General features: G+C 42.4%; 1 protein-coding gene across 1 annotated transcript in view; it reads left to right on the top strand.

The window, feature by feature from the left end:
• The first annotated feature begins 320 nt into the window (after nucleotides 1-320).
• Nucleotides 321-25619, top strand: part of zmat4a (zinc finger, matrin-type 4a) — a 57973-nt gene continuing 32674 nt past the window's right edge. The window contains exons 1-3 of the mRNA XM_017451304.3: nucleotides 321-436; nucleotides 10361-10462; nucleotides 22288-22377. Coding sequence (XP_017306793.3) covers nucleotides 350-436; nucleotides 10361-10462; nucleotides 22288-22377 — 279 coding nt within the window. The 5' untranslated portion in view covers nucleotides 321-349. The remainder of the gene's footprint in view (nucleotides 437-10360; nucleotides 10463-22287; nucleotides 22378-25619) is intronic.

The following is a 25619-nucleotide window of genomic DNA, read 5'->3' as shown; positions in this document are numbered from 1 at the left end:
TGTTGTGACGTATTTTGCTCCTGGATACATCACAAACCTGCACCTATAATGTTCTTGTGTAAACACTAAACTAATGCACTTAATATCCTGTCCTGAATTGAAGCACCAGTTGAATCAGATACAACTGGGTCTTGAGTCACACTGCTACACTGAGAGCTCCTTTGGAGATCAGTCCTACCCATTCACGTGCAGCCCCGCTCGCGCGCGTCGTGCGAAAACAAAAACAACTCCATCCCGCCGACCAATGAGACGCGAGCGGCGGGGCGGAGCGTTTGACCCGCGAGTGAAACGGCAGCACCGCGACCTCGCTTTCCCTTGCCAGTACCGCACGCACGCGCTCCACCGTTGCATGGATTACGGCGTTTCCCTGCAGCTTCAGCACGAGCCCGCCGAGCCCCCGACGCGTTTACCGCGAGACTACACTCTGCAGCTACAGGTACGCGCGCATTCACTTGCACACGTGCACACAGTCATGCGCTCGCGCTGCAACGCGTTGAGACTTTATTTTATTCTCTTATTGCTCGCACATGCCCTTGTCTGATGCTCGCGCGCCGCATGGTGCTGTGTTTACAAGCAGACCGTGCTGGCGGGTGATAATCGCACGGGATGACATCACTCCTCACGTTCATGCACTTTTACATTTTTCATCTTCTATGTAATATGCATAAATAAGCAAAATAAAATATATATAGTGCATTAAACAGTGTGCATGCAAGGATTTGTTTTTCCCTCGTGCATTAAATCTCTCGGACAGAGTGAACACGAGACATAGAAAGAAAACATGCACAAGTGCATGCACTAATGCACAGCACCACGAGCTTCATCTCTTGTTGGAAAGTGTGTATGATGAGTCAATAACTGGTGATGGTCATAGGTGATTGTTACACTATAACACTTATCAGGAGTAGGAATACGAATCCAGTTGCATCCTGCCATGCACGGTGTGATGGCATCAGCTTGGCTCTGCCTAGACAAAACTGGCTGATTTAGCAAGATCAGATAGTGCTTTGTCTTATTTTTAGTCCAATAAAGCACACTTTCTAATAAACTAAAGCATTTTCTAATTATATAATCAGAGATGAAGTCATACAGAAGGCTTTGCATGCTTGGATAAAAAAAAAAAAAAAAACAGACAAGGATGTTTATCAGAAGTCGGTGCAATGGACAGTTGGGAGATATGAACAGATCTGAATTATTGATGCCTTGTTGATTTTGTTTCTTCCCCCAACAATGAGAGATGCGAGGTTGGCCTTTGATTCCTCTTTGAAGAGTGTTTAAGCGTTGCCTTTGGCTCCTTCTCTAGCCCGCAGGCAGAGGAACTTTGGGATTAGTGTGCTTCTCTCATTCATGACAAATAAAGCTTCTTCTCTGCGAAGTTGTCAAGAGAACATGATAGACTCGACATGGGCATTGCTTCGCTCAGTAATTTTTTTTTCACTGTCAGAAATAAAACCACCAAACTTTTTTGGGGGGTGGCACTTTTAGGAAAACATCTTATGTATCAATTTTTTTTTTGGGATGTTACAAACTTCCTACAGCTGTGGACAAATGATCCATTTATTCTCTAACAGTGTGCCAGGTTTTGGTATTATTCAATTACTTCTACCTTAGAAGGGCACGATTTTTTCGTGCTTAGCACGTTTGCCTCGCACCTCCGGGGTTAAGCGTTTGAATCCCACCTGCATGTTCTCCCCATGCTTCAGGGTTTCCTTCAGGTGCTCCGGTTTCCTCCATCAGCCTAAAGACATGGAATGTGTTGGAATATGTTTGGAAATTGTCCGTAGTGTGTGTGCGAATGTGCCCTGCGATGGGTTGGCACCCCATCCAGAGTGTCCACCGCCTCTAGCGTTGGCACCCCATCCAGAGTGTCCACCGCCTCTAGCGTTGGCACCCCATCCAGAGTGTCCACCGCCTCTAGGGTTGGCACCCCATCCAGAGTGTCCACCGCCTCTAGGGTTGGCACCCCATCCAGAGTGTCCACCGCCTCTAGGGTTGGCACCCCATCCAGAGTGTCCACCGCCTCTAGGGTTGGCACCCCATCCAGAGTGTCCACCGCCTCTAGGGTTGGCACCCCATCCAGAGTGTCCACCGCCTCTACCTTCAAACTTTAGGCCACGCCTCCTAAGCTGTCCTAACCAAGGACATGCGATGCGAAGTACCACCCAACCCATGAGGTGGTACTTTTAGCTCTGCGACATCATTTTCTCCAAAGTTCAAAAGCAGTTTGTGGCTAGTGTGCAATTATTGTTGCTAACAATAATCTTGCAGCTTCTGAGTAAGAGTAAAGAAGCAGACGTCGTGCTGATTGACTGCATTTGCATTTATCGCTCAACACGCACATCCTTTAATCCTGTCATATTGTACGTGTGAATTTTAAATAAAGATGCACCTGGAGGACTTGCAGTGGCGCTTACAAGAAACTGAATCTTTAGAAGCAGGGTGGCTGTGTTCATATATCGTCTCTTCAACTCGTTTTCTCTTCTTTTTTTTTTTTTCTTTCCGGATTCCATTTTTAACCGTGCGTTTGGCCTCGGAGGGCCTCACCACGCTCTGCACACTCTCTATGGACACTTTCCTGCTTCCCTGTCCATGCCTCCCCACTAATGAGAGGTTATACGGTGCTACTGTCACATTCTCTACACTGTTTATGATAGTAGCCGATATTAGACACCATGTCCATGACAGCAAGATGTTTGGAAAAGCTGCGATAAAATCTCTTCTGGAGAGGAACTCACAAAAGGCAGTTTAGTTACGCTTTGTGGTCAGATGAGAGCAAAATCGAATCTTTTGTCCATGAAAATCATCATCATCATCATGCTGTTTGGTGAAGATAAGCGGGACAAGCACCCACACTGATAGTAAAATAAATATGGTGATGGCTCAGCGATGCTTCAGGGGACTAAGATCTGGTTGCCGCTACCATGAGATGAGGTTACAGCTCGGTTGTGGACAGGTTTTCAACAAGATAACAGCCTCACGTGTACATCCAAATCGATTCTGTGCCTACTGTATGCTCAGTTTCCTGTTTTTGGCTGACAACAATGGAACCCAAAGTGATCTTCTACTGTCGAAGCTCATCCGCCTCGTGGTTCGACGTTTTGTGTGTTCTGAGATGCTTTTCTCCTCAACACGTTTGTAAAGACTGGTCATTTAAGGTACCGTAAAATCTTTCTATCACCTGTTATGAACAAGGCATTTCCACCCACAGAACTGCCGCTCAGTGAAGGAGTTCTTGTTTCGTGCACCATTCTGCGTAAACTCCAGATACCGTTCTCCGTGAAAATCCCAGAAGATTCAGCAGATTCTGCACTACTCAAACTGGCACCGAGCCACCGAGCTCACATTTTCCCTATTCTGATGTTTAATCTGACAGTTAACTGAAGATCTTGACTTGTATCTGAATGAATGTACGCCACGTGATTGGCTGTTTGGATAATTGTACGAAACGGCATATTGGGGGAAAATTCATTCATCGTTGGTGACCATTTCATCCTTTTTAATATCGCTTTTGATAATTAAACCAAGAAACGGTGTATGAGTGTCCTTCTTTTTATTTTTATCTAGACCTAGCTCTGAAACATGTAACTACATGCCCCTGCTTTGGGTACAACCCATTTCTATTACCTTTTCTCATCTTGTATTAACTTTTTTTGTATTTTATTTTTTTTAAATCTTTGTACCAAATTTCCCACCTCACGTAAGTGTAAAAATACTTTTCCATTTCGGGCTTGTCCATTCCATGTCAAAAATAAATAAATAAATAAATAAATAAATCCTGTTACGTCTGTTACACTGTTTTGCTACCCTTCATGGATTTTACAAAACGTAGGGTAACATTGTTAGCCTGTCAGGAGGCTAACGTGGTTGTGTATTAACAGATGTAAAGCTAAAAGTACATCTTCACAGCTCTAGATTTGTGCATTGTGAAATGTGTGGAGGTCATTTTCTCCACAGAGAGATTGGGTGTGTGTGTGTGTGTGTGGTGGAGACAGCTGGGCTAATATCCTCCCTGCAGTGATCAGCTATAGCGCAGATTAAAATGGCAACTGGGAGTCTTTGAAAAGCTCCAAAATTCACTTTCACAATTTGCCTCGCGCGTGTGTGTGTGTGTGTGTGTGTGAGAGAGAGAGAGAGATTGTAGATGTAAACTGGTCCTCGAGGCTCATCCCTGCGTATTTGTGTTTATAGACAGGTGACTGACTGGCAGCAGCAGTAGCAGCTGGGGATCTGTCGCTGTCGGTATTGGAAAAAGAAACCAAGTTTGATAACTTACTACTGACCAGCTGCTCTAGTTTTCACTAATAACTGATCATCTGCTCATCATCATGTCTGGACTCGCTGCTTCTGTTCGAGCAGGAAATTGTATTATGAGCACACTTTTTGCTTGTAGAGGGTTTCTTAATTGTGGTAAAGAATGAGGTTTGTAATTAACACCTGCCCTTGAGCATGCTTTGCTGCGTGGCTGCCAGCGGAGACTCTCCGTCCTTCACACAGCAGAGATGGAGAGAAAAACCGAGCGAGAGCAGTGAGTTAACAACGGCTAATTACGCCGAGCTTAATTGACTTTGTTGCTTGCTTGGTGCTTGCCAGCATACGTCTGCTTTGTTTACAAAAACGAGGCTCGCCAAGAATATTTGGAACTCGTACGGAATGACAAATGCTTCGAATTAAAAACAACTTTGTTTCTTGGTCTCGGTGCGGTCGGAGCACAAAGGGTAGAACTTCCACAGATTTATCGAGTTGGAGTTCAGATTTGGGTCTGAGATTTAAGTGAAGACTTCCTTGTATACTTTTAGCCACACTTCCCTTTCAATGTCAGTCATTGTATTCACCTTTACTGAGAGATACCTTCCATCCATCCATCCATCCATCCATTTTCCATACCGCTTATCCTACACAGGGTCGTAGGGGAGTCTGGAGATTATCCCGAGGAACTCGGGGCACACGCCTGGGGACAACCTGGACAGCATCGCAGGGCACAATCGCACACGCGTTCACACACTACGGACAATCAGTCTGCAACACATGTCTTTGGACTGGTGGAGGAAACCGGAGTACCTGAAGGAAACCCCCGAAGCACAGGGAGAACATGCAAACCCCGTGCGCACAGGGCGGAGGCGGAATTCGAACCCCCAACCCTGGAGGTGTGAAGCAGGCATAGGTCTGTTAGATATTAGTTTCACCCCATTAAACAACGATATTAAGTCTGTTAAAGATGAAGTTAACTTGACTGTATAAGCTCACCCAAGGTTGGACAGATCATAATTCATTTGCTTTCCCAGCAAGCAAGTAAAAACTCCAACATGCTGTCCAATCACATGATTTGGTTGCCGGGAAACCTAATCAACTAGGGTAAAAGCGTGGCAGTTAACCTTGTTCGCTTTAGTGCGATCATAACATGGCAGTCACTCCATCCTCATGATTTGTAGCACCATCTCAGCTTTCTCAAAACATACGACATGACGTGACCCCACTGTCTGCTCTATGACTGAAGAAAAAAAAAAAAACCCATCCCATATTATATTATATATTCAGTGTCTGTAGGTGCTACAAATCCAAAATCCATGAAGCCAGGACAAAGGGGACATTGTTCTTCAGTACAGGTGGCGTCCTCTGGTTAAGAGGGAGGAGGGTGATGAGCGTCCAACCGCTGGCTCAATGAGTACTCTTTTTCGATGAACAGTAGATAGAGCTACAGGGGGTTGATGAATATGCGCTGGAGTAACTGAGCGTTGATGGATGCTGAAAGGGTTCCTGGGATTCTTGTAGATACTTTCCAGGGGTAGAAAAGTTTCTATTAGACATGGGGAAAATGCTGCACTGCATTTTTCTCTGCTTTACTTAAGCACCATACCAACTGTACAATACCTGAATAATATTTGAGAGGTGTCGCTATGGCTGAAGCCTTTCCGGGGGAAAGAAACCTCAACAAGATAGTAAGAAAAATAAGAACATGCAGTGATGGAGGAAGACTTCCTCTGCATCTTAATGTGGTAAGGTTTTCCGTAACAGTAGAAAGTTGATGATGCGTTTAGGGATGCTGGATGGGTGTAATGCGCATTTACTGTATATAATTGTCTCTAAATTTGGGTGGGCGGGGGGGTTTCTTGCGCGCGTGTGTGTGTTTGTGTCTGTGTGCGCTGAGCTGGCTGACAGTTCAGGCTGAGCGTCTTTATTTCGGAGAATTCATGAATACTTTCCAAGGACACCCAGGGTTCCTTTTTCCTATCTTTCTCCTTCCTGTATTATTTGTGTATCTATCCGTCTTTGTTTCATCCTTCCCTCCTCTTGTCACTTGTTTTCGTCGTTGTCTGTCGCTTCCCTGATCATCTGTCTCGTGCTTTGTGTCCTTTGTGCTTTTTTTCTTTTCGGGATGTTCTCATGAGCCAGATGACACAGTGCCTGTCATAAACGCTTCAGGTTTAGACATCTGTCAAAGTTACAGTGTTTCTAAAAACTTGCCTCGGAATAATATATCTTCCTCGTTTTTTTTTTTTTCTGGACTAGTGACAAGCAGAGTTTGCATAAAAATTGTATTGCTTTGGTGTAACTGGGAGGATGTTTTCCTCCGCAACATTCATCTCTTGTATATTTTAAGTGAGGAATGAAACCCTTCCGGATGTGCTGTTTATACCGTTCCTGTAGCATTATATTATATTATATTCCTGTAGCAGCATGTCCTGAAGTGTTTTATTCCTCTTATGCCACAGCAGCTTGCCAATGCTAATATAGTTTTACTCGTTTAATAACAAGTCATATTTTTATCCAGTAACAGTTGCATTTAATGTTGTGGAACGTCCAGGAAACAAGGTAGTTCCTGTTATCGCTTACGTTATAGCAGCTATAAACGGTTGTTTTTTCATCAGCCTCTTTTATTGTCCCTGTTGAAGTTAATAAGACAAAAAAAAAACATCTTGTCATGTTACTGATAATCTGCAGACGCTGCACTACTGACACTACTAATTAATGAACCCAATCTGACCAATCAGAATCGAGAATTCAACTGCACTGGGGTATAAATGGTATCTTTTTCACCAAGTGTCATATCTATTATATATATATACTTTTTATTTTATTCTTCTTCTTCTTTTTATTTATTTATTTATTTATTTTATTTAGATCATTCCGTCGTGAATATTCTCAAGTCCTCTTCAAAATGGTAACCCCCAGTCCTCCTTTTTTCTCTAGTTGTTGGGCATTATTTAAATGATCATTAAACTGTAATGTAAAAGATTCAAACATTCTCCGTGATGTTAAAGTCTGTTTCATTGACTGCACCCATTTTTGCCCACAGAGAGAACTTGCAGGGGGAATTAAAAAAAAAAAAAAAGTTTGTTGAATCTCACATGAATTGTTCATACGTAGCTGAACATGGGCAACAAAAGTAAAAAAAAAAAAAAAAAAAAAAAATCCACTACAAAGATTTATTTTTTTTTTACAATTTATTTTATTTTTTTCAAAAAGAATCACTTAACAAAATTTCATAGGCTACACTTTTATTTATTATTCAGCGGTGGAGCCGAGAGCTTGGTCTGTTTTTCAGACCAGAATACCCGCGGCAATCGTGTTCTGAGGAAATAAAGCTGCGTGAACCGTCGTCTGGGGCCAGTTCACCTGTTCACATATTTCAGCATATTTTTTTTCCCCCTTCTTGAAGTATGGGCCATTCAGAAGCTTTTCTTGTAGGCTGTGACATAATGGTGGCAACTAGTTCGATTGGGGTGAGGACCTAAAACCTGTTTCACATTGGTCCCTTAGGAAACCACCTGAAGTTTAGTGCTCAGGTATTGGCATATTCTCTGAATTGTGTCAAGAGATATCTTTAGTGCTTTGCTAAAAGTAACATTATGGTCAGTGGGACTCTGATCCCCCAGCAAAATCCAGGGGGGGTTCTCTGGAATCCAGTTGATGAAATCTGATAAAACTGTGCTAGCTTGTTTCAGCTGACATACACACAGACCCTGATTGACTAAGAAGATAGAGGATAGATAAATTGGTACGCAAAAGTAAGCGTGCTGCAAGTGAGTTACAAAGAACAGCGGTATGACTGACCTTGTCACACACATGTATAATGCCTAAATGCATGTTATTAATACCCCACCCCCGCAACGCCTCCAACCCTTCCGCCCCAACAGTACTACAATCAGGAAATGCTGATTCTTGACCAGTACTTCAGAGGGGAAAAGGGTTTTCCTGCCCAGTACTTCAAACAGGAAATAGTGGTTCCTGCCCAGAACTACAAAGGGGAAATGGAGGTTCCTGCCCAGAACTTGAAAGAGGGAAATGGTGATTCTTGCCCAGTACATCAAAGGGAAAACCAAGGTTCCTGGCCAATATGTTAAAGGGAAAATGCAAATTCATTCCCAGTTCTATAAAGAGGAAAATGTGAGTTCACGCCCAGAAACTACAAAAGAAAAATGTAGGTTTGAAAATGCAGGGCAGGTTCCTGCGCAGTACTTTTATCGGGGAAACGGGAGTTCCTGCCAAGTTCTAAAAAGGTGAAATGGTTGTTGTAGATGTATGACAAAGATCTACATTAAGTTGCTGGTGTCGTGTAACCTTCCTGATTGGCTAGCGCCTGACGGATGCCAACTGAATGTCTTATTAGGTTTTATCCCCATTGTGTGTCTCATGCCTTTGTCAAGTCTTACATCGAAGTTACCAATTTTAAGACTTGGGTCTCTTCCAGTTTGCATTCACGTTTCCCTCGTTTCATTCGTTCGAATGTTCTGCGGTCTTGAGCATATTGTGGTTATACCCGTGTATTTTTCTGGCTCAGATTTGTCTGATCTCAGCGTCACGTGTTTCATTTTCGTTTTGTTCCGTTTTGCCTCTGTGGTGGTAATTATTTTAATCAGTAAAAGACTGCTAGGTCTTTGATATTTTATTTTATTTATTTATTTATTTATTTATTTATTTATTTATTTATTTGCTGTCCCTCTTAGGCTCACTTTTCACTTTATTCCTTCTCTAATGTTATGCCACAGAATGCTAATGAGCTCAACTGGGACACTGGGACATCAGGGGAAAAAAAAAAAGTCAAGGTTCTGTGTGTGTGTGTGTGTGTGTGTGTGTGTGTGTGTGTGTGTGTGTGTGTGTGTGTGTGTGAGAAAGAGATGCACAAAGATCTTCACTCAGCCCAGCAGTTGATTTCACAGCACCACATGCATCACAACGTAGCGATGGTGTTTCTGTGTGGGTGTGTGTTTGCCTTTCTGCGTTTGAGCCTTCCACTGATCGCTTCTCGCACTCGCAGCTTTCTTCACAACTTCCTTGGCTGGACGTCTGTTAATATAAATTCAAGGCCTCTTTCAGAAACCATGCCATGAATGCTTAAAACCAAATCTTAATTCTTTATCAAGGAATCAGCACCTGAATGTTTGGGGTTCGGAAATCTTTATTTAAACCTTTTATATGACCTTTTTTTTTTTCATTGAACAAAAATAAAATCCTACGTACTGTTGCTTTAAAAGGATCGACGAGATCAGATCGCAATTGTAATCCAATGTGTCCCATCCAAACACACATAATAAGCGAGACAGTCATAAAACAGACTAAAATGTCTTGCTTTCATCACCGTTTATAGGATCTTTAATGACGCAGAAACCTTTCCACCTGAGTCGAGTGTAGGTGTTTTTGAAGATCATTGGATGTCTTCAAGGCAGAAGGACTTCTGAAGCTCTTGCTCGCTTCCTTGCTGTGACATCCACGTGCTCTTCTTACACTCGTGTGAAGGGCAGACGAATGCAAGATGCGATTTGACATCGCTATTGATTTATCTTCAGTAACTGCTTTATCCTGGCCAGGAGCGCAGTGGATCTAGAGAATATTAAAGGAACTGGGAATTGGTGCAAGATAGAAACGTCCAGAATGGGGCAGGGAACAAAAAGTTATGCACACATTTCCGTCTAGGGGCAATTTAGAGTAGCCAGTCCATCTGTTAGTTAGCATGTATTGGGATGGTGGAGTCAACTCGCAGAAAATGAATAATTGCTGAATCGCTGAACATCTTGCTAGCTTACTACTTTTTAAACCTTTGTTAGAAGAGTATAATAATAATATATTTATTTCCCTGGCAGATTTGCTTGTTATAGGTCGTTATATTACATTACCTACCACTTTTTAGCCAGAGTCAGTTTGGCTTTCCAAGCAACTTGCCTGATGGGCCAGCTAATAAATTTATGGTTTGTCCACCTCTGATAGTGAACTCAGCAGCACCAGAAGCCAAGCTCATGTGCTTGGAGAACGTTAGTACATGCCGAGAGAATGAAGTCTGCAGGAGCGGAGTGCTCTCACTAAGAAGTACCGTTCCCATTCCTTTCACTAAGTGACGGACGATTTCTGATTTTTTTTCTTTCAGATGAAGTCAACGGAAGTGGAGCAGGGCCTTTTCACGGACACCTACTGCAAAGTGTGCAGCGCACAGCTCATCTCCGAGTCTCAGAGAGTGGCACACTACGAGGTCAGGACTCTTGTCTTCTAATCTATCTGTCATTCTGACTTTCCATCTGTTCGCCTTCCTCATCTTCTCTCTGTACCGTTCGACGATGTCGAATCGCAGTGGTGTGTGTTTCTCATGACCAGACGGCTGGGCTGATGTGTCAGTCTAAGCTATCTGACTAACAACTGAAGGAGCACGTGTTATGTGTTGACGGGGTAATGCTTTGATCGGCAGAATTGTTGGTTAGAGTTTTCTATATTATCCACAATCTAAAAACAACAACAAAAAAAGGTTTACATGTGGACATTGTACCTCTTAATACTAGAGTTGAATTTGTCTTGATAAAAAGATCCATACTTGAATTATTAATATACTCCCTCAGATCTGTTCCTTTGAGCTAACAGAGCTGTTCAGTTCAGATATACTTTTACATATATACCTTGTATGCTACTTATAATGACCCGTTCTATACAGTAGATATTTAATGTTGGAAATCAAAGGAATAAGCTTGAGTCCTCTGTTCACGCTGGATGATGTCTGTAATGATTATGTTTGATTTGAACAGGATAAGTGATCTCTGAAGGGCATGTCTTTGCGACGTATGCATCGTCATGACCCCAAAAAACCTCCCTTTGTAAAACGTGGCTTCTGCTTATATGATATTAAACACATCTCACGGAGAGTTTGTCAGCCAAGTTGAACTTGACCAGTAGTAACCAACATGGATATAAGATGTATAAGATAACACTAACTTCTCTGAAGTCACCAGAAGTTCCTTTTGAACTTCGTCTGTAGTTTGTTGCCCGGCGTTTGAAACCCGGCCAATACCGAGTAAGCGGCTCGATACTAAAGAAAAATCACGTGATACGGTGGAATCTCTACCAACATGTCCATTCAGATGGGATATACAGTATACACCGATCAGCCATAATATTAAAAAGGCAAGCTGGTGGAGGCAGTGTGATGCTCTGGGAAACCTTGGGTCCTGGCATTCATATGGATGTTACTTTGACACGTAACACCTACCTAAACATTGTTCCAGGTCAAGTACACCTCTTCATGGCTACGGTATTCCCTAATTTCAGTATCCTCTTTCAGCAGGATAATGCGCCCTGACACTCTGCAAAAATATTTCAGGAACGGTTTGAGGAACATGACAAAGACTTGGCCTGCAAATTCCCCAGATCTCAATCGAACCGAGTAGCGAGTATGTGAGATGTTCTGAACAAACATGTCCGATCCACGCAGGCCCCACCTCGCAGTTTACAGAACGTTAGCTGCGTGCTAACGTCTTGGTGCCAGATACCACAGCACACCTTCAGAGGTCTCGTCCACGCCTCGACGGGTCCGAGCTGTTTTGGTGGCACAAGGGGGACCTACGCAATATTAGGCAGGTGTTTTTAATGTTATGGCTGACTGGTGTATTTCTGCTGAGCATTTTATAGAAGGTAAAATACAGTGTAATCTTTCCTTACGTGTACACACACACACACACACACACACACACACACACACACACACACACACACACACAGCCTGAAAAGAAATGACTGAGATGGCAGATTTCGGACAGGACTAAAATCCTAGAGATCATGAATACGTTCCCCCTTCTCTCCGTGTAAAACTAATCCCGTCTGAATAGGGTTTAAGATGCTACGTTATTGAGGCGTTACTGCATTTTCTGCCTTGACGCTTGCTCTGTGCTCAGTTTGTGCAGGCTTTTTACAAGATCACGCTCACACACACTTAAGTTCTAAGCCGAGTAACCCTTCACTCAAATGTCAGAGGGTGCGCTCTGTTTTCCTTTTCAGGCGATTAGCATTAGCGCGTACGCAAGCCGCCGTATCGCCTAAGCCCTTCCATGCACAAACACTTTGATCCCTTTCGGTTTTGCCGCAGTCGATCGTTCCAGTCCTTTCTTTCTTCCTTGTTGCTCAGGCAGCTCTTTGAGGCATTGTGCTCTTCAGGAACGCTACACTGATGCGGTAATGTTTTTAGTCTATCGCGCTGATATCGGCAGCTGTCAAGGACACACACACACACACACGCGTGCGCGCCAACCCACCGCATATGCAGCCCACTCTCATATAACGGATACAATTCTGTCTGTCTATCTTTCTGTAAATAAATCCTGCAAATAAGTTCAGTAATACTGCACCGCATTCGCCTTCATCCGAACGTAACGGCGTAATAGTTTCCCGTGCAGGCTTATGCGTAATCATTATCTGGAATTATCTGGAATAGGCAGCCTTCTTCAGACGTCTTTCAGTCTTCCTCAAGCAGAGAACAACAGGCTGAGATTTCTCCTGCCTCACGTAATCACTTAGCCCGTGTCATTACCCTGCTGATGATCAGTGTGACTGTTTAATCGTCCTCCCTAAATGTAGCTGTGATAATTAGTTCCTTCACAATCACCGAGGAGCTTCCCTGAATTCATCCGTGCATTAGCTGACTGCGTAGCACATTTAACACAGCCGTAATAGTCGCACACTTCACTACGGCCTTCGCCTAAAGCTTCGTTTGGATGGGACTCAAAAATCATTTGAATGCAGCAGATGCACACGTTCTTCCACCCACCAGATTACCAGCGGAGCGCCCCCCCCCCCCCCCCCCCCAAAAAAAAAAAAAAAAAAAAACCCTGAGCTTTATACAGAACAAACCAGTGATAATTAGCTTTCTTTCAAAGCTAATGCTAATTTGCAGTCAACAAATCCTCTGTGGTGTCTGATTTCCCCAATGCCGTGGCCAGCTGAAACCCTTCATGCTCACATCTTTCTGATTATACAGCAGCATCAAAGAAAATTCTGGTCAAAATTGTATTAAGTGCGGATAATATGTCCAGCTCTCGTTTGGAACGGACAGAAATAGTACTGCAGATTGCAGCATTTGAAGATTTCATGTTGCTACTTTTAGTATTTTGTCTACACAGGATGCTTACGTCTCTTACAGACGCTTCCCCCAAGCAGCAACTTGAAAAAAAAAAAAAAACCCTAAAAAAAACCCCATTGATCTGTGTTAGTGTTTCAAAACAGTCTAGACTCATTTGTTTGATATCTCCAAAACACACACACACACACACACACACACAGGAATATGTCTCCTGCAAATGATCCTCGTGCATCACAAATAACAGTCTCCGATTGCTTTGATGTGAAAAAATTTATTTCACATAACAGATGTTTACATATAATCCACAAGACACAACAATAATACAATCTACACAAACGAACCAGTTCAAAAGTTTACACACGCTTGATTCTTAATACCGTGTGTCGTGACCCCTTTCCAACAGCAACGGCTATATGATGTCGAGATCTGTCTTTTCACACCGAGGACGACTGAGGGACTCGTACACGACTATTACATAAGCTGCAAACATTCACTGATGCTCAAGAAGGCGACACGATACATTAAGAGCCGGGGGGGTAAACTTTTGAACAGGACGATCGGTGTAAATTGTTAATAATTTGTCTTCTGAAGGGCAGTACTCAATGAAACAATAAGATCTTTAAATATGTTGTTTTTGTTCCTTCTATAGTTACATCTCATTGTGTAGAACGTGAATGTCCACGTCCGAGTCACTTCCTGTTATCTCTTATGCTACAGCAGCTATAAAAAGACGCTCCATCACCGGTTTTCTCTCTTTTTTTTGTCTGTCTTTCTCAGGGGGAAAAAAACCCAGCATCATGTTACCAAGAAACAGTAAAGCACAAAATCATCTTGAAGAAAAAAAAAAAAGTAGCGAAATAGAAATAAAAATGAAGACGCATCTGAAAGATCATCATCATCACCTCATTTACTTTCTTTCCATTTTCAAGAATAATGAACACCCTGAGCACATTAGAGCAGGGGTGGACCACTGATTCACATAAGATTTCCAAACTATATAGCAAGCCGCTTCAGCGCCTGCAGGAATGGTGGAACTTTTTTTTCCCTAATTACGCTGGCCCGATCTCCATCTTCTGTCAGATAGTCTTCTGGAAAAGTCCATTCTTGAGAATGGTTTTCTAAGCTGAGCAGTTTTCCATGCAAATATTGCTGCTGTTATGGATGGCAGAATGGGAGAAAAATGCGTTTTGCTGACTAGCGGCTAGTTTGATCGCTAGCATAGTTATGATGTTTGGCTAAAACATGCAGCTTGTACAGTACGTTCCTTAAAAATGATAAAGTTCCCACACAGTATAGCAGAAATTCTCCACATCTCACCCCGGTTCTCTGGTGAAGCAAACTTTCATTTATTTATTTATTTATTTATTTATTTATTTATTTATTTATTTTTACACCAACGGCAGGGTAAAAATGCCTGGGTTTCTGCCCATACCTGCATTTAAAGCCATCATAAAATGCCTTTTTAATACTGACTTACGCTTACACGCTTCAGTAAACCTCGCAGGCATAAAACAATTCCGTTCCATTTTCGTATTGCTAATAAAACTTTTTATCCCATCCACCATTGGAGGCTAAGTGTGAAACAAATAGAAAAGAGAGAGCGCTGTTAAATGGAAAACGATCCCTGAAGCCACTGGGAATAAATAGCAAGTCCCTTGGCATCACGGCGGAGTTTTGTATGTCCAGGACTTGCACGGAATATTAACCAAGATGCCTCTGAACGGCATTTTTCTCCGCCGCAGTCTTTCTTAGGGAACATTGCATGCTGGTCCTCTGTCAGCAGCAGAGACAGATTTAACGTCGGGTTATAACCAAATGGAATTAATGAACAAGAAACTTTTTTTTTTTTTGTCAGACTGGTGAGCTCTTCTGAAAAACAAAATGGCGAGGGTTTTTTTTTTCTCCCTCATGTTTGTTTTCAGAGAGTCTACATAGATGTGATTTGCTTCTTGATGTGGTTGAACTGAAATATGTATGAAATGCTCAGGCCCTTTATATTGAGGTTGTTTCATTGCAGATGAAAACTCAGGGTTTTATTTGGGGGTTGGAACTCAAGGCATAGAGGGAAAGTAAATGTCAAATATGCAGCCACTGTGATCTAGTGTCCATGGACAGCCCCAAGTCTGTTCCTCTGGCTAATAAAAATTAGCATGAGTGAATATAAAACAGGAGGAGAACTTGTTGACATTTTCTGTAGACATTAGTATTCGGTTTTCCGATCACGGTATGCCCGGAAGTGCTATTCCTGATGTATTATTTTTCCTCTTATACCACAGCGACAACGTTCCGACATTTTTAAACAAACAACGTACCATGCTTTTTATCCATTTATGGTTACGCTTGACATCGTGGAACGTCCATGAATGAAGTTAGTTCCTGTTATCACTTGCATTAAAGCAGCTACAAACAGTGGTTCCATGTGTTTTGGAAATTTTTTTTAAAAATGAACGCGAACACACTCCTCAAAACCCAATATAAGCCTGAAGATAAAGGTTTTGGGCAAAATGCTCTATATCCACCCATATATATTGTTTGGTGGCAAAACAGGAATTTTCAAGGTCACCACTATATGGTAATTAGGCAGGGTGGGTCTGTGTTTATTTGCATGCATGTGCTTAGTGGAGCATTCTCTAAATTGGCCACACCCACCAGCGAATAATGGTTGCTCGCATGGCTATAATTAGAACTTCCCATGGCATCCAGATTCGCAACCCACACTCCATGGACTCATGCATTTTCGGGTTCAGCTTTCCTCATTTGGTATTCGTTTCCTGTTTTTGTCAATCCACAGGCAGTCTACGCCTTTTTCCTTGATGAAATTGATTTCCTTCTTTGCTGTGAACTCTGTGTTTTTTTTTCTGTTTTATTATTATTACCTCTGGTCCAGTTTTGTGATTATGTTTCGGGTCACTTATTAGTCTGCCTACGCACTTGTGTTTTAGATTTCTGCCCGGAATGACTCCAACCTAGTCTCAGACCAGCCTAGTCTCCAACGTTTCCAACTTCAGACGTTCCCTCCATGGGCCAAGGAATATTGGAACATACCTGCCGATGGGAAAAACTTTGTAGCTGGCCATCAGAAATGTCAGTCAAACTTTTTACTGGATGGTTCTAGAGCACGTCTTCTGATAAAAAGTGTCAGACAGCTAGAAGTCTGTCTTGCAAGATTAGTCTGATTCTGACCCCTTTCACTTTCCATAATATGACAGCACCTCACCCTGTGATGCTTTTGCTTCTGTGATCGTTGTCCCTTTTCTGCAGTAAAAAGGTGCTTGACTCATGAAACCTGGTCGTTCAATGACTATTGAAGAGTTCCCAGAACAAACTATGAGAAAATGGTGGTTTGGTAAATGCAAGTGGCGTCTGGACAAATACAACAGGGCTCACTTGTATGGATTTATTGATGAATTGACCTCCAGGGATACAACTTTCTGTTTTCAAGGACGGCATTTTTCAGGAGCCAGACTACAAAAGACTGCAGTTTGCTGCAGGTTGTCAGATGGATCTCGTCATGAGTGCACACCAACCGTGTCCCATCAATTACACTTCGACTGCTGTTAATTTCTGCATCCTGATGTCCGTCCTTTTTTTTTTTTTTTAAAGACAGCAGGGAATGTGCACTGTCTGACAGGAACAATCCTGTGCAGCCTAAACGGCTGACATACAGCATTTATTACCTGTATAGTCACTGTCTGGACATGGACATCACAGCAGGGAATGTCTGAGCTCGGAGTTCATAGGAAAACAGATTATAAAACAACATCAGCTAAAACATTGAGGTAGACAGAAAAGACTGATGTAGTGAAAAAATGGAGAACAATGGAGCGATGGAGAAGAGAGACGAGTGTGTATGAACAGGCGTTTATTTAGTTGAAGACAAAACCACTTTGGTCTTTTTATACTCTATTCTGACAATATTGGCTCTTAAGGCGTGTGGATTATAACCGAGAAGAAGGAAATCTGTACAATGTTAGAAGAATGTCATTCAGGCTACCAACACACACTCCTCAGAAACAGAGTTAAACACACTGATGTAGAACATCTGCCTCAAGGTTCTCCATGCTGCACTTTCTGAGCTGCTTTTCTGCTTACCATGGATGTAAAGAGTGGTTACTTGAGTTACAGTAGCCATCCTGTCAAGTGACACCAGTATGGTCATTTTCCTCTAAACTCTCATGGTTCCTTCTCACAGAACTGCCACTCATTGGGTATTTTTTTTGTTTTTCAGCAGAGCAGCAGTTTTTGAAATACTCAAACCAGCCTGTCTGATAGGCACAACAATACCATGCTCCAAATCCCTGAGATCCTGAGTCCCTGAGATGCTCCAAGCCCCTGAGATCACAAGTTTGATCTCAGGCTCTGGGTTAAGGCTCTGGGTTACTGATCGGAAGGTCGGGGTTCAAGCCCCAGCACTGCCAAGCTGCCACTGTTGCGCCCTTAACCCTCGTAGCTCCAGGGGCGCTGTATCATGGCTGACCCTGCACTCTGACCCCAACTTCCTGACATGCTGGGGTATGCAAAGAAAAGAATTTCACTGTGCTGTAACCAATAAAGACTCATCATTATTAACTGAAGCTATAACCTAGCAGTACCGTGTTTATTTTAATAATAATAGTTTGATATTCTTTGCACAGTGACACTATGTAAACTATATAGCCACTGTTATTTGTCACTTGATCCATTGCAGAATTGAGTTGTATTCAGTTATGTCGTATTCTGCATCCGTATAGATTTTGAATGCTTTCACATTGACACTGTGTTTGTGTTCTGGGGCATCAGAAATGGAGGAACTAAGGATTGCTTTTTAACTACACCAGAAACAGGAGCGAGGCCCCAAATGTCTTTTCTGATTCCCTCAGTTTGTCAGTCTCAATAACTTTCACGGCTAACTATTTTTTCCATTTAATAACCACCCTCCCTATCTATGACTCCCAAGAGCAAAGAAAACAAACAGGAAAGTTCTGACAGACTTTCAGTCAGCTATAAAAAATTGGAAGAGAAACTGGTGAGCCAGGCTGATCTTTCTCTCGCACTTTCTCCAGCTAATGAGTTCAGTCTAGAGGTGTGTGTAGGACTGTTGTTTTTTTTTAATCCCACACAAGCCCATTCCCAAAGGAATTCTGATAAATCCCACCTGTTCCCAGAGGAATTCTGACTAATCTCACTCGCTCCCGCATTTATTATTTTTGTGTGTACCCACCTGCAATACTTTCTAATGAACTTACTTGGCCCTATTTCCCAGAAATATGAATAGAATAGTCATTTAAACCACTCTGACCCTGACCGGAATGAAGCATTTACTGAAGATGAATGCGGCAAACAAGTTTTGAACAGCGGCATTCAAGCAACCTACCACAACCGATGCGCTCCTATATTAATGAACATGGCCTTTCTATGAATGTCTTGCGAGCTTTCACATTTGGCCATCTGCTCCTACCAGCATGAAAGAAAAACCACCCTCTCTCGCAATTTTTCATGTGTTCCCATGGGCACATGTTCCTGGTGCACACCTCTAGCTCAGTCTTTTGTCTTACAACTTTATTTTATCTACCCAAATATGTGAAAATGACCAGTGTGTTCCTGTCGATTCGGGGTTTTTTTTTTTTTTTAAAGGTTTTGTAGTCTCCTACATTCCATGACAATGGCTAATGAATATAGGTAGAAAGTAGGGGTACCTAATAAGGTCCTCTTTCTGTTTTAACCTGAAAATGGATTCTGAGTGCGATTAAAATAGTCTTTCCATCTCTATCTAACTGCTTCTGCCTCTTTCACAGATGGATGTCATCTGTGAAATGTGAGAGACAGAAGGTGGCTTTTCCTGAATGTAACAGCTGCATCAGGCTACAGGCAGAGTTGTTGACTCAGGCTTGTAAGTTTTAGTTGCAGCAAAATAACTTTGAGCAGAGTGGTGAATACTTCCTTTGTTCGTTCTGGTTCTGTTCAGGTTGCTTCCTCAGCCCATATTCCTGAGACCTGCTCACAGTCAGCAGCAACTTTCATGTTATTCCCGGTGGCATGCGGTATATGGTATATGGCCCCTTCCTCAATCAATAACGGTAACCATCATGACCTAAAGTATCGATCACCAACCTTGTTTCTGGATATTATCCAGATTAAGTTCAATCCAACAGACCTGCTTCAGATTATATAGGATTGTAGTTACAATTAAACTCTGCAGGAAGGTTAATCTCCAGAATCAGGGATAGCAATCAATGATCTAAGCCAGGATTATACCTGACACAGAGCTCTGCGAGTGCCGTTGTTCACTCACTCACCTTTAGTACATCTGTACGCCGATTAAGGGGTCAGGGCAAAGCCCAAACATCTACTCAGAAGAGTGGAGTGTTTCCTCAGGCCCAGAATACCTCCTTTGACCATTTCCTCTGAACAAGGTACAGAGTAAAGATGGCAAGAGTTAAGAAGGTTGTAACGTGTGTCTTGAGAAGATGGTAGAATCGGTGTCGATGTAGATCTTAGATGAAGCCATTAAACCAATCTTGCCATGACAATAAAGAGTATATTTCACAACGGCTGCCATGGGAGCATTGTTTGGTGTTTGCTGCCCCTAGTGTTACATTGGTGTAATTAAATTATGCTGCCAGTCTTACTGGACAATGGTTTTATGTAATTCTTTGAGTATTTGACTCATTACCAAAAGCAAATTTAGCTTGGTCCTGGCGGTTCCAGTACATTCCTGCTCCACCACCAATGTCTATTATTTTTATTTTTTATTTTTACACATTTCTGTTGGGTTTTTCCTGCTGCTTGTGTCATGGCATCCTCTGTGGTGTTGACATGACTATTGGGTGCTATACCAGCAACAGAAGGTTCTGCAGCCAAACCCACACGAGTTCCTGATCTGCTCTTGGCTAGTGCCCCCCTGGCTCAGTGCCCCTGGCTCTGCTTCATGGACCCCACTTTGAGAACCACTGTACTCCAAATCCACCAGTGTGAATATGTGTAGCATCTGCTCTTAGTTCTTAGTCTTTTGCATTTTTGCAGGTTTTGACTGTTGCCTGTCTGCTTTAATTCCGAACATGAGGTCCTAGCTGTGATTAGCTTTATTAAACTTAATAACTTTGCACCCAGTGGTGCAATAATAACTACCCAGCGGCCTCTGACTTTTTTTTTTCTCTTGGTGGCAGTCTTTCTTTTAGATTCCTCATTATTCTGCTGCCCTTTTCCATCTCTCTTCCTCCCTATTTGCCCTAACACAGGAACATCCACACTCCTTCTTGTCACATGGCATCACTTTCACATAAACCGCGGGAGTGAATCGATTTTCATGCCATCCGGCAGAAGGCATTGACCGATTTGTGCTCCATCGTGTTGTAATGGTGGCTGCGGTAATAATTTATCAGAGTGATCAGTCTATTTTCTTTTCTCCCCCATCCCCCCCCCATCCCCCATGTCTGTTCCAGCTGTGCATATTATTTATCCGGTCTCGGTTAACAGAAATAAAATCTCAGTAAAGACCCGTTTATTTGGTCATTTTCACAGTATTCATTGATGTCAGAGCGATAGTTTCACACTTTCTCACAGGGAAAAGTCTGGAAATAATGTGAGCAAAAAAAAAACAAAAACGCACAAGCTGTGATGAATCCATTTAGTCTAGCCTCGTTATTTTGCTGTGAAGACAGCCTGCTTTCATTCTGAGCTGTACACTTCGTACTAACCAAACACTGACCTTGTACACTATCCACTCATAATTCTGTATGTACATCGCCTCGATCTGTAAGTGTCGCATATATATATATATATATATATATATATATATATATATATATATATATATATATATACAGTATATATAAACTATTTAAAGGAAATGAGAGGGTTAGGATTAATCTGTGTTCTAACTATCAAGTGTTGTTTGTTTCTTGTGGGTGTGGCCTGTGCAATGTTTTTTTTAGTATTAATGAGAAACATTAGTCACTATATAAAGCTTTTAAAGCTAACTAGTTAAATACTAATTGAATAACACGATAATTATAGTTTATTTCGTTGACAGTTTCGCAATGTGAGCTAACTATACTAGCTACAATCTCTGCTACTTCCTTCCAAGCTTTATTTTATAAATAGACCTAAATAAATTAAAATAAATCAAATCGACACATATAATGTCCACTATCCCGTTTCTTTATTTCTGGAGATATATAACACACGCGCTTGGGGTTGATAGTCGGGATGGCTCATTTTAACACATAGGATTATTGATATGTAATTTTTTTCTGTAAGGAGATGTTTATTTAACGTTTATGGAAGGAGTCTCCAGCGTCAGTGCTTCGTAGCAGGCTGGCGTTGAAGTATTCCGGTTGCTTTTGTTTGATTTGTTCGTAGCAAACAGCTGAACGTCTATAAAATAAACTTGATTTGCAATGGGGCTGGAATAATTTTGGTTGCAACTGTAAATGATACAATTTCTTTAATAAATAAATAATAACTGTAATAGTTATACTAAATTACTGTGGTATAAGATAAATAAAACCCTTTACGTCACGTGGCTATTGGAAAGAAATCGACTTCATTTCGGTAACACGGTTTTATCCGGGGCGGGGCGGCTGTGGCTCAGGTGGTAGAGCGGGTTGTCCACTAATCGTAGGGTTGGCGGTTCGATTCCCGGCCCACGTGACTCCATATACCGAAGTAGCATACCTTGGGCAAGACACTGAACCCCAAGTTGCTCCCGATGGGAAGTTAGCGCCTTGCACGGCAGCTCTGCTCCCACTGGTGTGTGTGTGAATGGGTGAATGAGACACAGTGTAAAGCACTTTGGATGGAAAGTGCTATATAAGTGCGCCATTTACCATTTATCCCGTACTTGTTGATTCTTTACTTGCGGAGTTACTTATCACCCTAGCGTTGATTATTTTCCTCTAACAGCACACTACCAGGTGTTCTATTCCTTACATGAACCTCCAGAGTGTGTCCTGACTTCCATTTCTCGTCCTTATCAGAGCCGAAAACATGCGAACAAAGTGCGTCTGTACTACATGCTGCACCCGGTGGACGGAGGCTGCCCGGCCAAGAAACTACGGACACACAACGTGAGTATTATTATTATTATTATTGTTATTATTATTAGTTGTGGTTGTATTGTTACTGAAAGGAGACCCCCTATCTGATTCTGTGTACAGAATCAGCGTGTGTTGAATAGTTAACGGCCTCGTTTCTGGCTGGCTGAATGTACGGGTGATGCGCACTCGGAACAATTTGAGCGTCGTTCCAATTTTCCATCAAGCGAGAGAAGATAATGCTTCAAGCTCAAAGTAAGACAGGGTGCAATTCGCGCTATGACAGCGGGAACAGTGTCGGGCTGTCAGCTCACAGCCAACAAAGGGTGAAAATTGGGTGGCAAACGGAGAAGCTGTGTTTCTATAGCGAGGGATTATTATTATTTTTATTTTTTTTAACGCCAGTGATGTTTACGTGTTCTTGTTGCAGTTACAATATGAAGTTTTTGGTTGGTGCTGTTTTGAGTTCAATCCCAACAAATGCAAATTGCAATAAAAATAAACGTGTATGCCTGATTAGACCTTCGTTTCAAACAGTTTTGGTCAAAGCTGGGTTCATTAGAAACATTTTACAGCAAGTTTAAACTCTTACGAGTTTATCTAATGGAGCCAAATTGCTATATGGCAATCCCTTTGTGAGCAAAATAAAAGACGTTATACCACAGCGCTGTAGAATTCTGGCTTCTGATTGGTCCGAAGTTTAGGGGTTTGTTCAATTTCCCACAACAGCAGCTCAGACGGTAGTTCTGGCTCCAAGGCAAATCACAGGTTTTATAGTAGTACGCTCATACTTGCTGTAAAACGTTGTTGTTTCTATAGTAACGACTTACCAATCTCAAAGCATTATATTTAATTGATTTGGACTTTTTGACGAGACAGCTCGCAAAAATCAAATTGTCCTTCTTATAGGAGCAAATATCTAATAAGAACCAAAAACATTGTCCGTCTGTCCAAATGTATCTCATTTAGTAGTCACTACATTGCTTTGATTCTTGATTTATTCTCATTGAAATGAAATTTTGCTCCAAATTTGTCACACCTAGCCCCGCCCATGTAGACATTGGAGCCGGAGTCTGGTAAAGTTTCCATGCATTTTAAATGTTGAATTTAAAAACCCATATTTAAAAAAGAAAGAGTCACTAAATATCTTTACGCTGAGTTAGAGTATCGACATGGACGGAAATGCGATAAATGGCGCGTATAAGTGGGTTTCTGGAATCAACGACGGCATTGTGAGCGCGTGTGCTTTTTTCCCCGACACGATCTCGTTGCTCCTCTCTCGACAGTTGACGAAAGAAATGACCGTTCGAATGTACTCTTGACGCCTTTCCTGAAATTAGCTCACGACGAACCGAACACGTGCCTCCTGAGAGTTTTCGTGTAAGCTCAGCAAAAACGCAGCGTGCTTCCTGACCGTAAGCTTTCGCCGAGGCGTTAAAAAAAACGCCATGCCCGTGGTGTTTATTTATTTATTTATTTTTATTTGCTCTTCGTTGTGTGCCGTTCTCAAATTCGTGCACGCCTCCCCGTGTTCCCGCAGTGCGCGATGCCTGTGGAGTTCGCAGATGCTGCGTTTAACATCCCATTGCCTCTAAACACACCCACAAAAGAGCGCTCTCTAGGTGGCCTAGCGTGTCCTTTTAAATGTTGATTTGAAAGAGAAGCCCGAGATGCGAACACTAGAATGCGATTCAATTAAGGGACCGTTTTTGAGCTCCTCGTTTGCAGGGAATTTCACATCTGTGTCGTGAACGAAAAAATAGATTTGCTTGCGGTTGTCATAGACAAGGGGCGTTGTTTCCAAGCCGACTCGGATAAGCTCCGATAAATGCTCTCTGACAATGAAGACGTAACACTCGGGGCGGAATCGAGCATCGAGACCGGAATCCCTGCGGTGTTTAATCTCCATCAGCCATCTGTTAATGGAAGGAAAATCAGATTTCCACTTCTGATGGCGACAATCAGCCAAGACGTGATTGGTGTCTTGCGTTGTGTACTGGAGCATCAGTTCTGGAAATAACACTCAACGGTTAAGGTTTGGGGTTACTGATCAGAAGGTCCGTAGTTCAAGCCCCAGTACCGCCAAGCTGCCAATGTTGGGCCCTTGAGCCTTTAACCCTCCCCGTGGCATCGTATCATGGCTGACCCTGCGCTCTGACCCCAACTTCCTAACACGCTGGGATATGCAAAGAAAGGAAGATCTGTCTGGAATTGGAAAAAAACGCTGTCAAGTCGCAACTTTGTGCACGATGAAATATTGTTCCTTCAGTACCATGATGCAACACACGGAGACCGCGTAGACACTACACACTGTGCAGACGGTACGACGTTGCCGGGTAAGATGGGCTTTCAGACCGCACTTCCAGTAGGAGGAGTACAAAGTGTACACTAATAATGAACGGAGGATTTAAAAAAAAGAAGCAGCATCATGGCGTGCATCGTCTCGGTAACAGAGCCTCAATGAGCCGACAGTGAATCAGCACTTGCAATCAGCTTTCTGCACTGTTACTGATCCCTACGCCGCTCCCAGAGGATGTGTTAAAAACCACGAAACCGCTCAAACTCCACACAGGCCTGTTAAAGAGGACACAATTAGCATCCTGGGACGTGTTCCGAGCCACCTGGATGTCCCGTCTGGGGTTTAATTAGCAATCTAATTAGCGGTGTTTAAATCGACCCAAACCTGGAGGAAGAGAGGAAACCGATACGCCAACTTCTCCACTCCGCTCAAGCATAAAACTCAAGTGAACTGCGCTTTTTAAAAATTTTTTTTTTGTAATCCTGTCCATTTGCGTTTGAGGCAAGACGCACGTGGGTTTTATCGTGGGCAATTCAGAAATCGTAGTCAGTGTCTGGCTTAACACGTGATGACCCGTAAAAACAATTACCAGCAAACCAGGAAGTACAACTAGAAACAGAATATAAGACTCGGCCTTAACGGGGCAGATAGCATGGTAAGACTTTGGGTATACCTAGACAAACTAATCAACGAGCTAACACGTTACAGGTGAACACAGTCAGGTAACGCGTAAGACGAGAGCGGACTGGAACAGAAAACAAATGCACACAGACGTGTAAACAAAAGCACAACGTAAACCCAAAACAAAACAACATGAACACTGGGAGCCGCAACATGCGCTACGAAGGGGGATTTGTGTCCATGTAAAGTGCAATATGTGCATTCTTATCATAGTATATTAAAACTGTGTGTTAAATTCCAGTCAGATATTAGAGTAGTTGTAAGTACTATGAGAAAAAGTAGTTACAACTAGCTT

The sequence above is a fragment of the Ictalurus punctatus genome, chromosome 22 (assembly GCF_001660625.3).
Source record: "Ictalurus punctatus breed USDA103 chromosome 22, Coco_2.0, whole genome shotgun sequence".
Taxonomy (NCBI): domain Eukaryota; kingdom Metazoa; phylum Chordata; class Actinopteri; order Siluriformes; family Ictaluridae; genus Ictalurus; species Ictalurus punctatus.
This window is presented reverse-complemented; position numbering and strand designations above follow the sequence as displayed.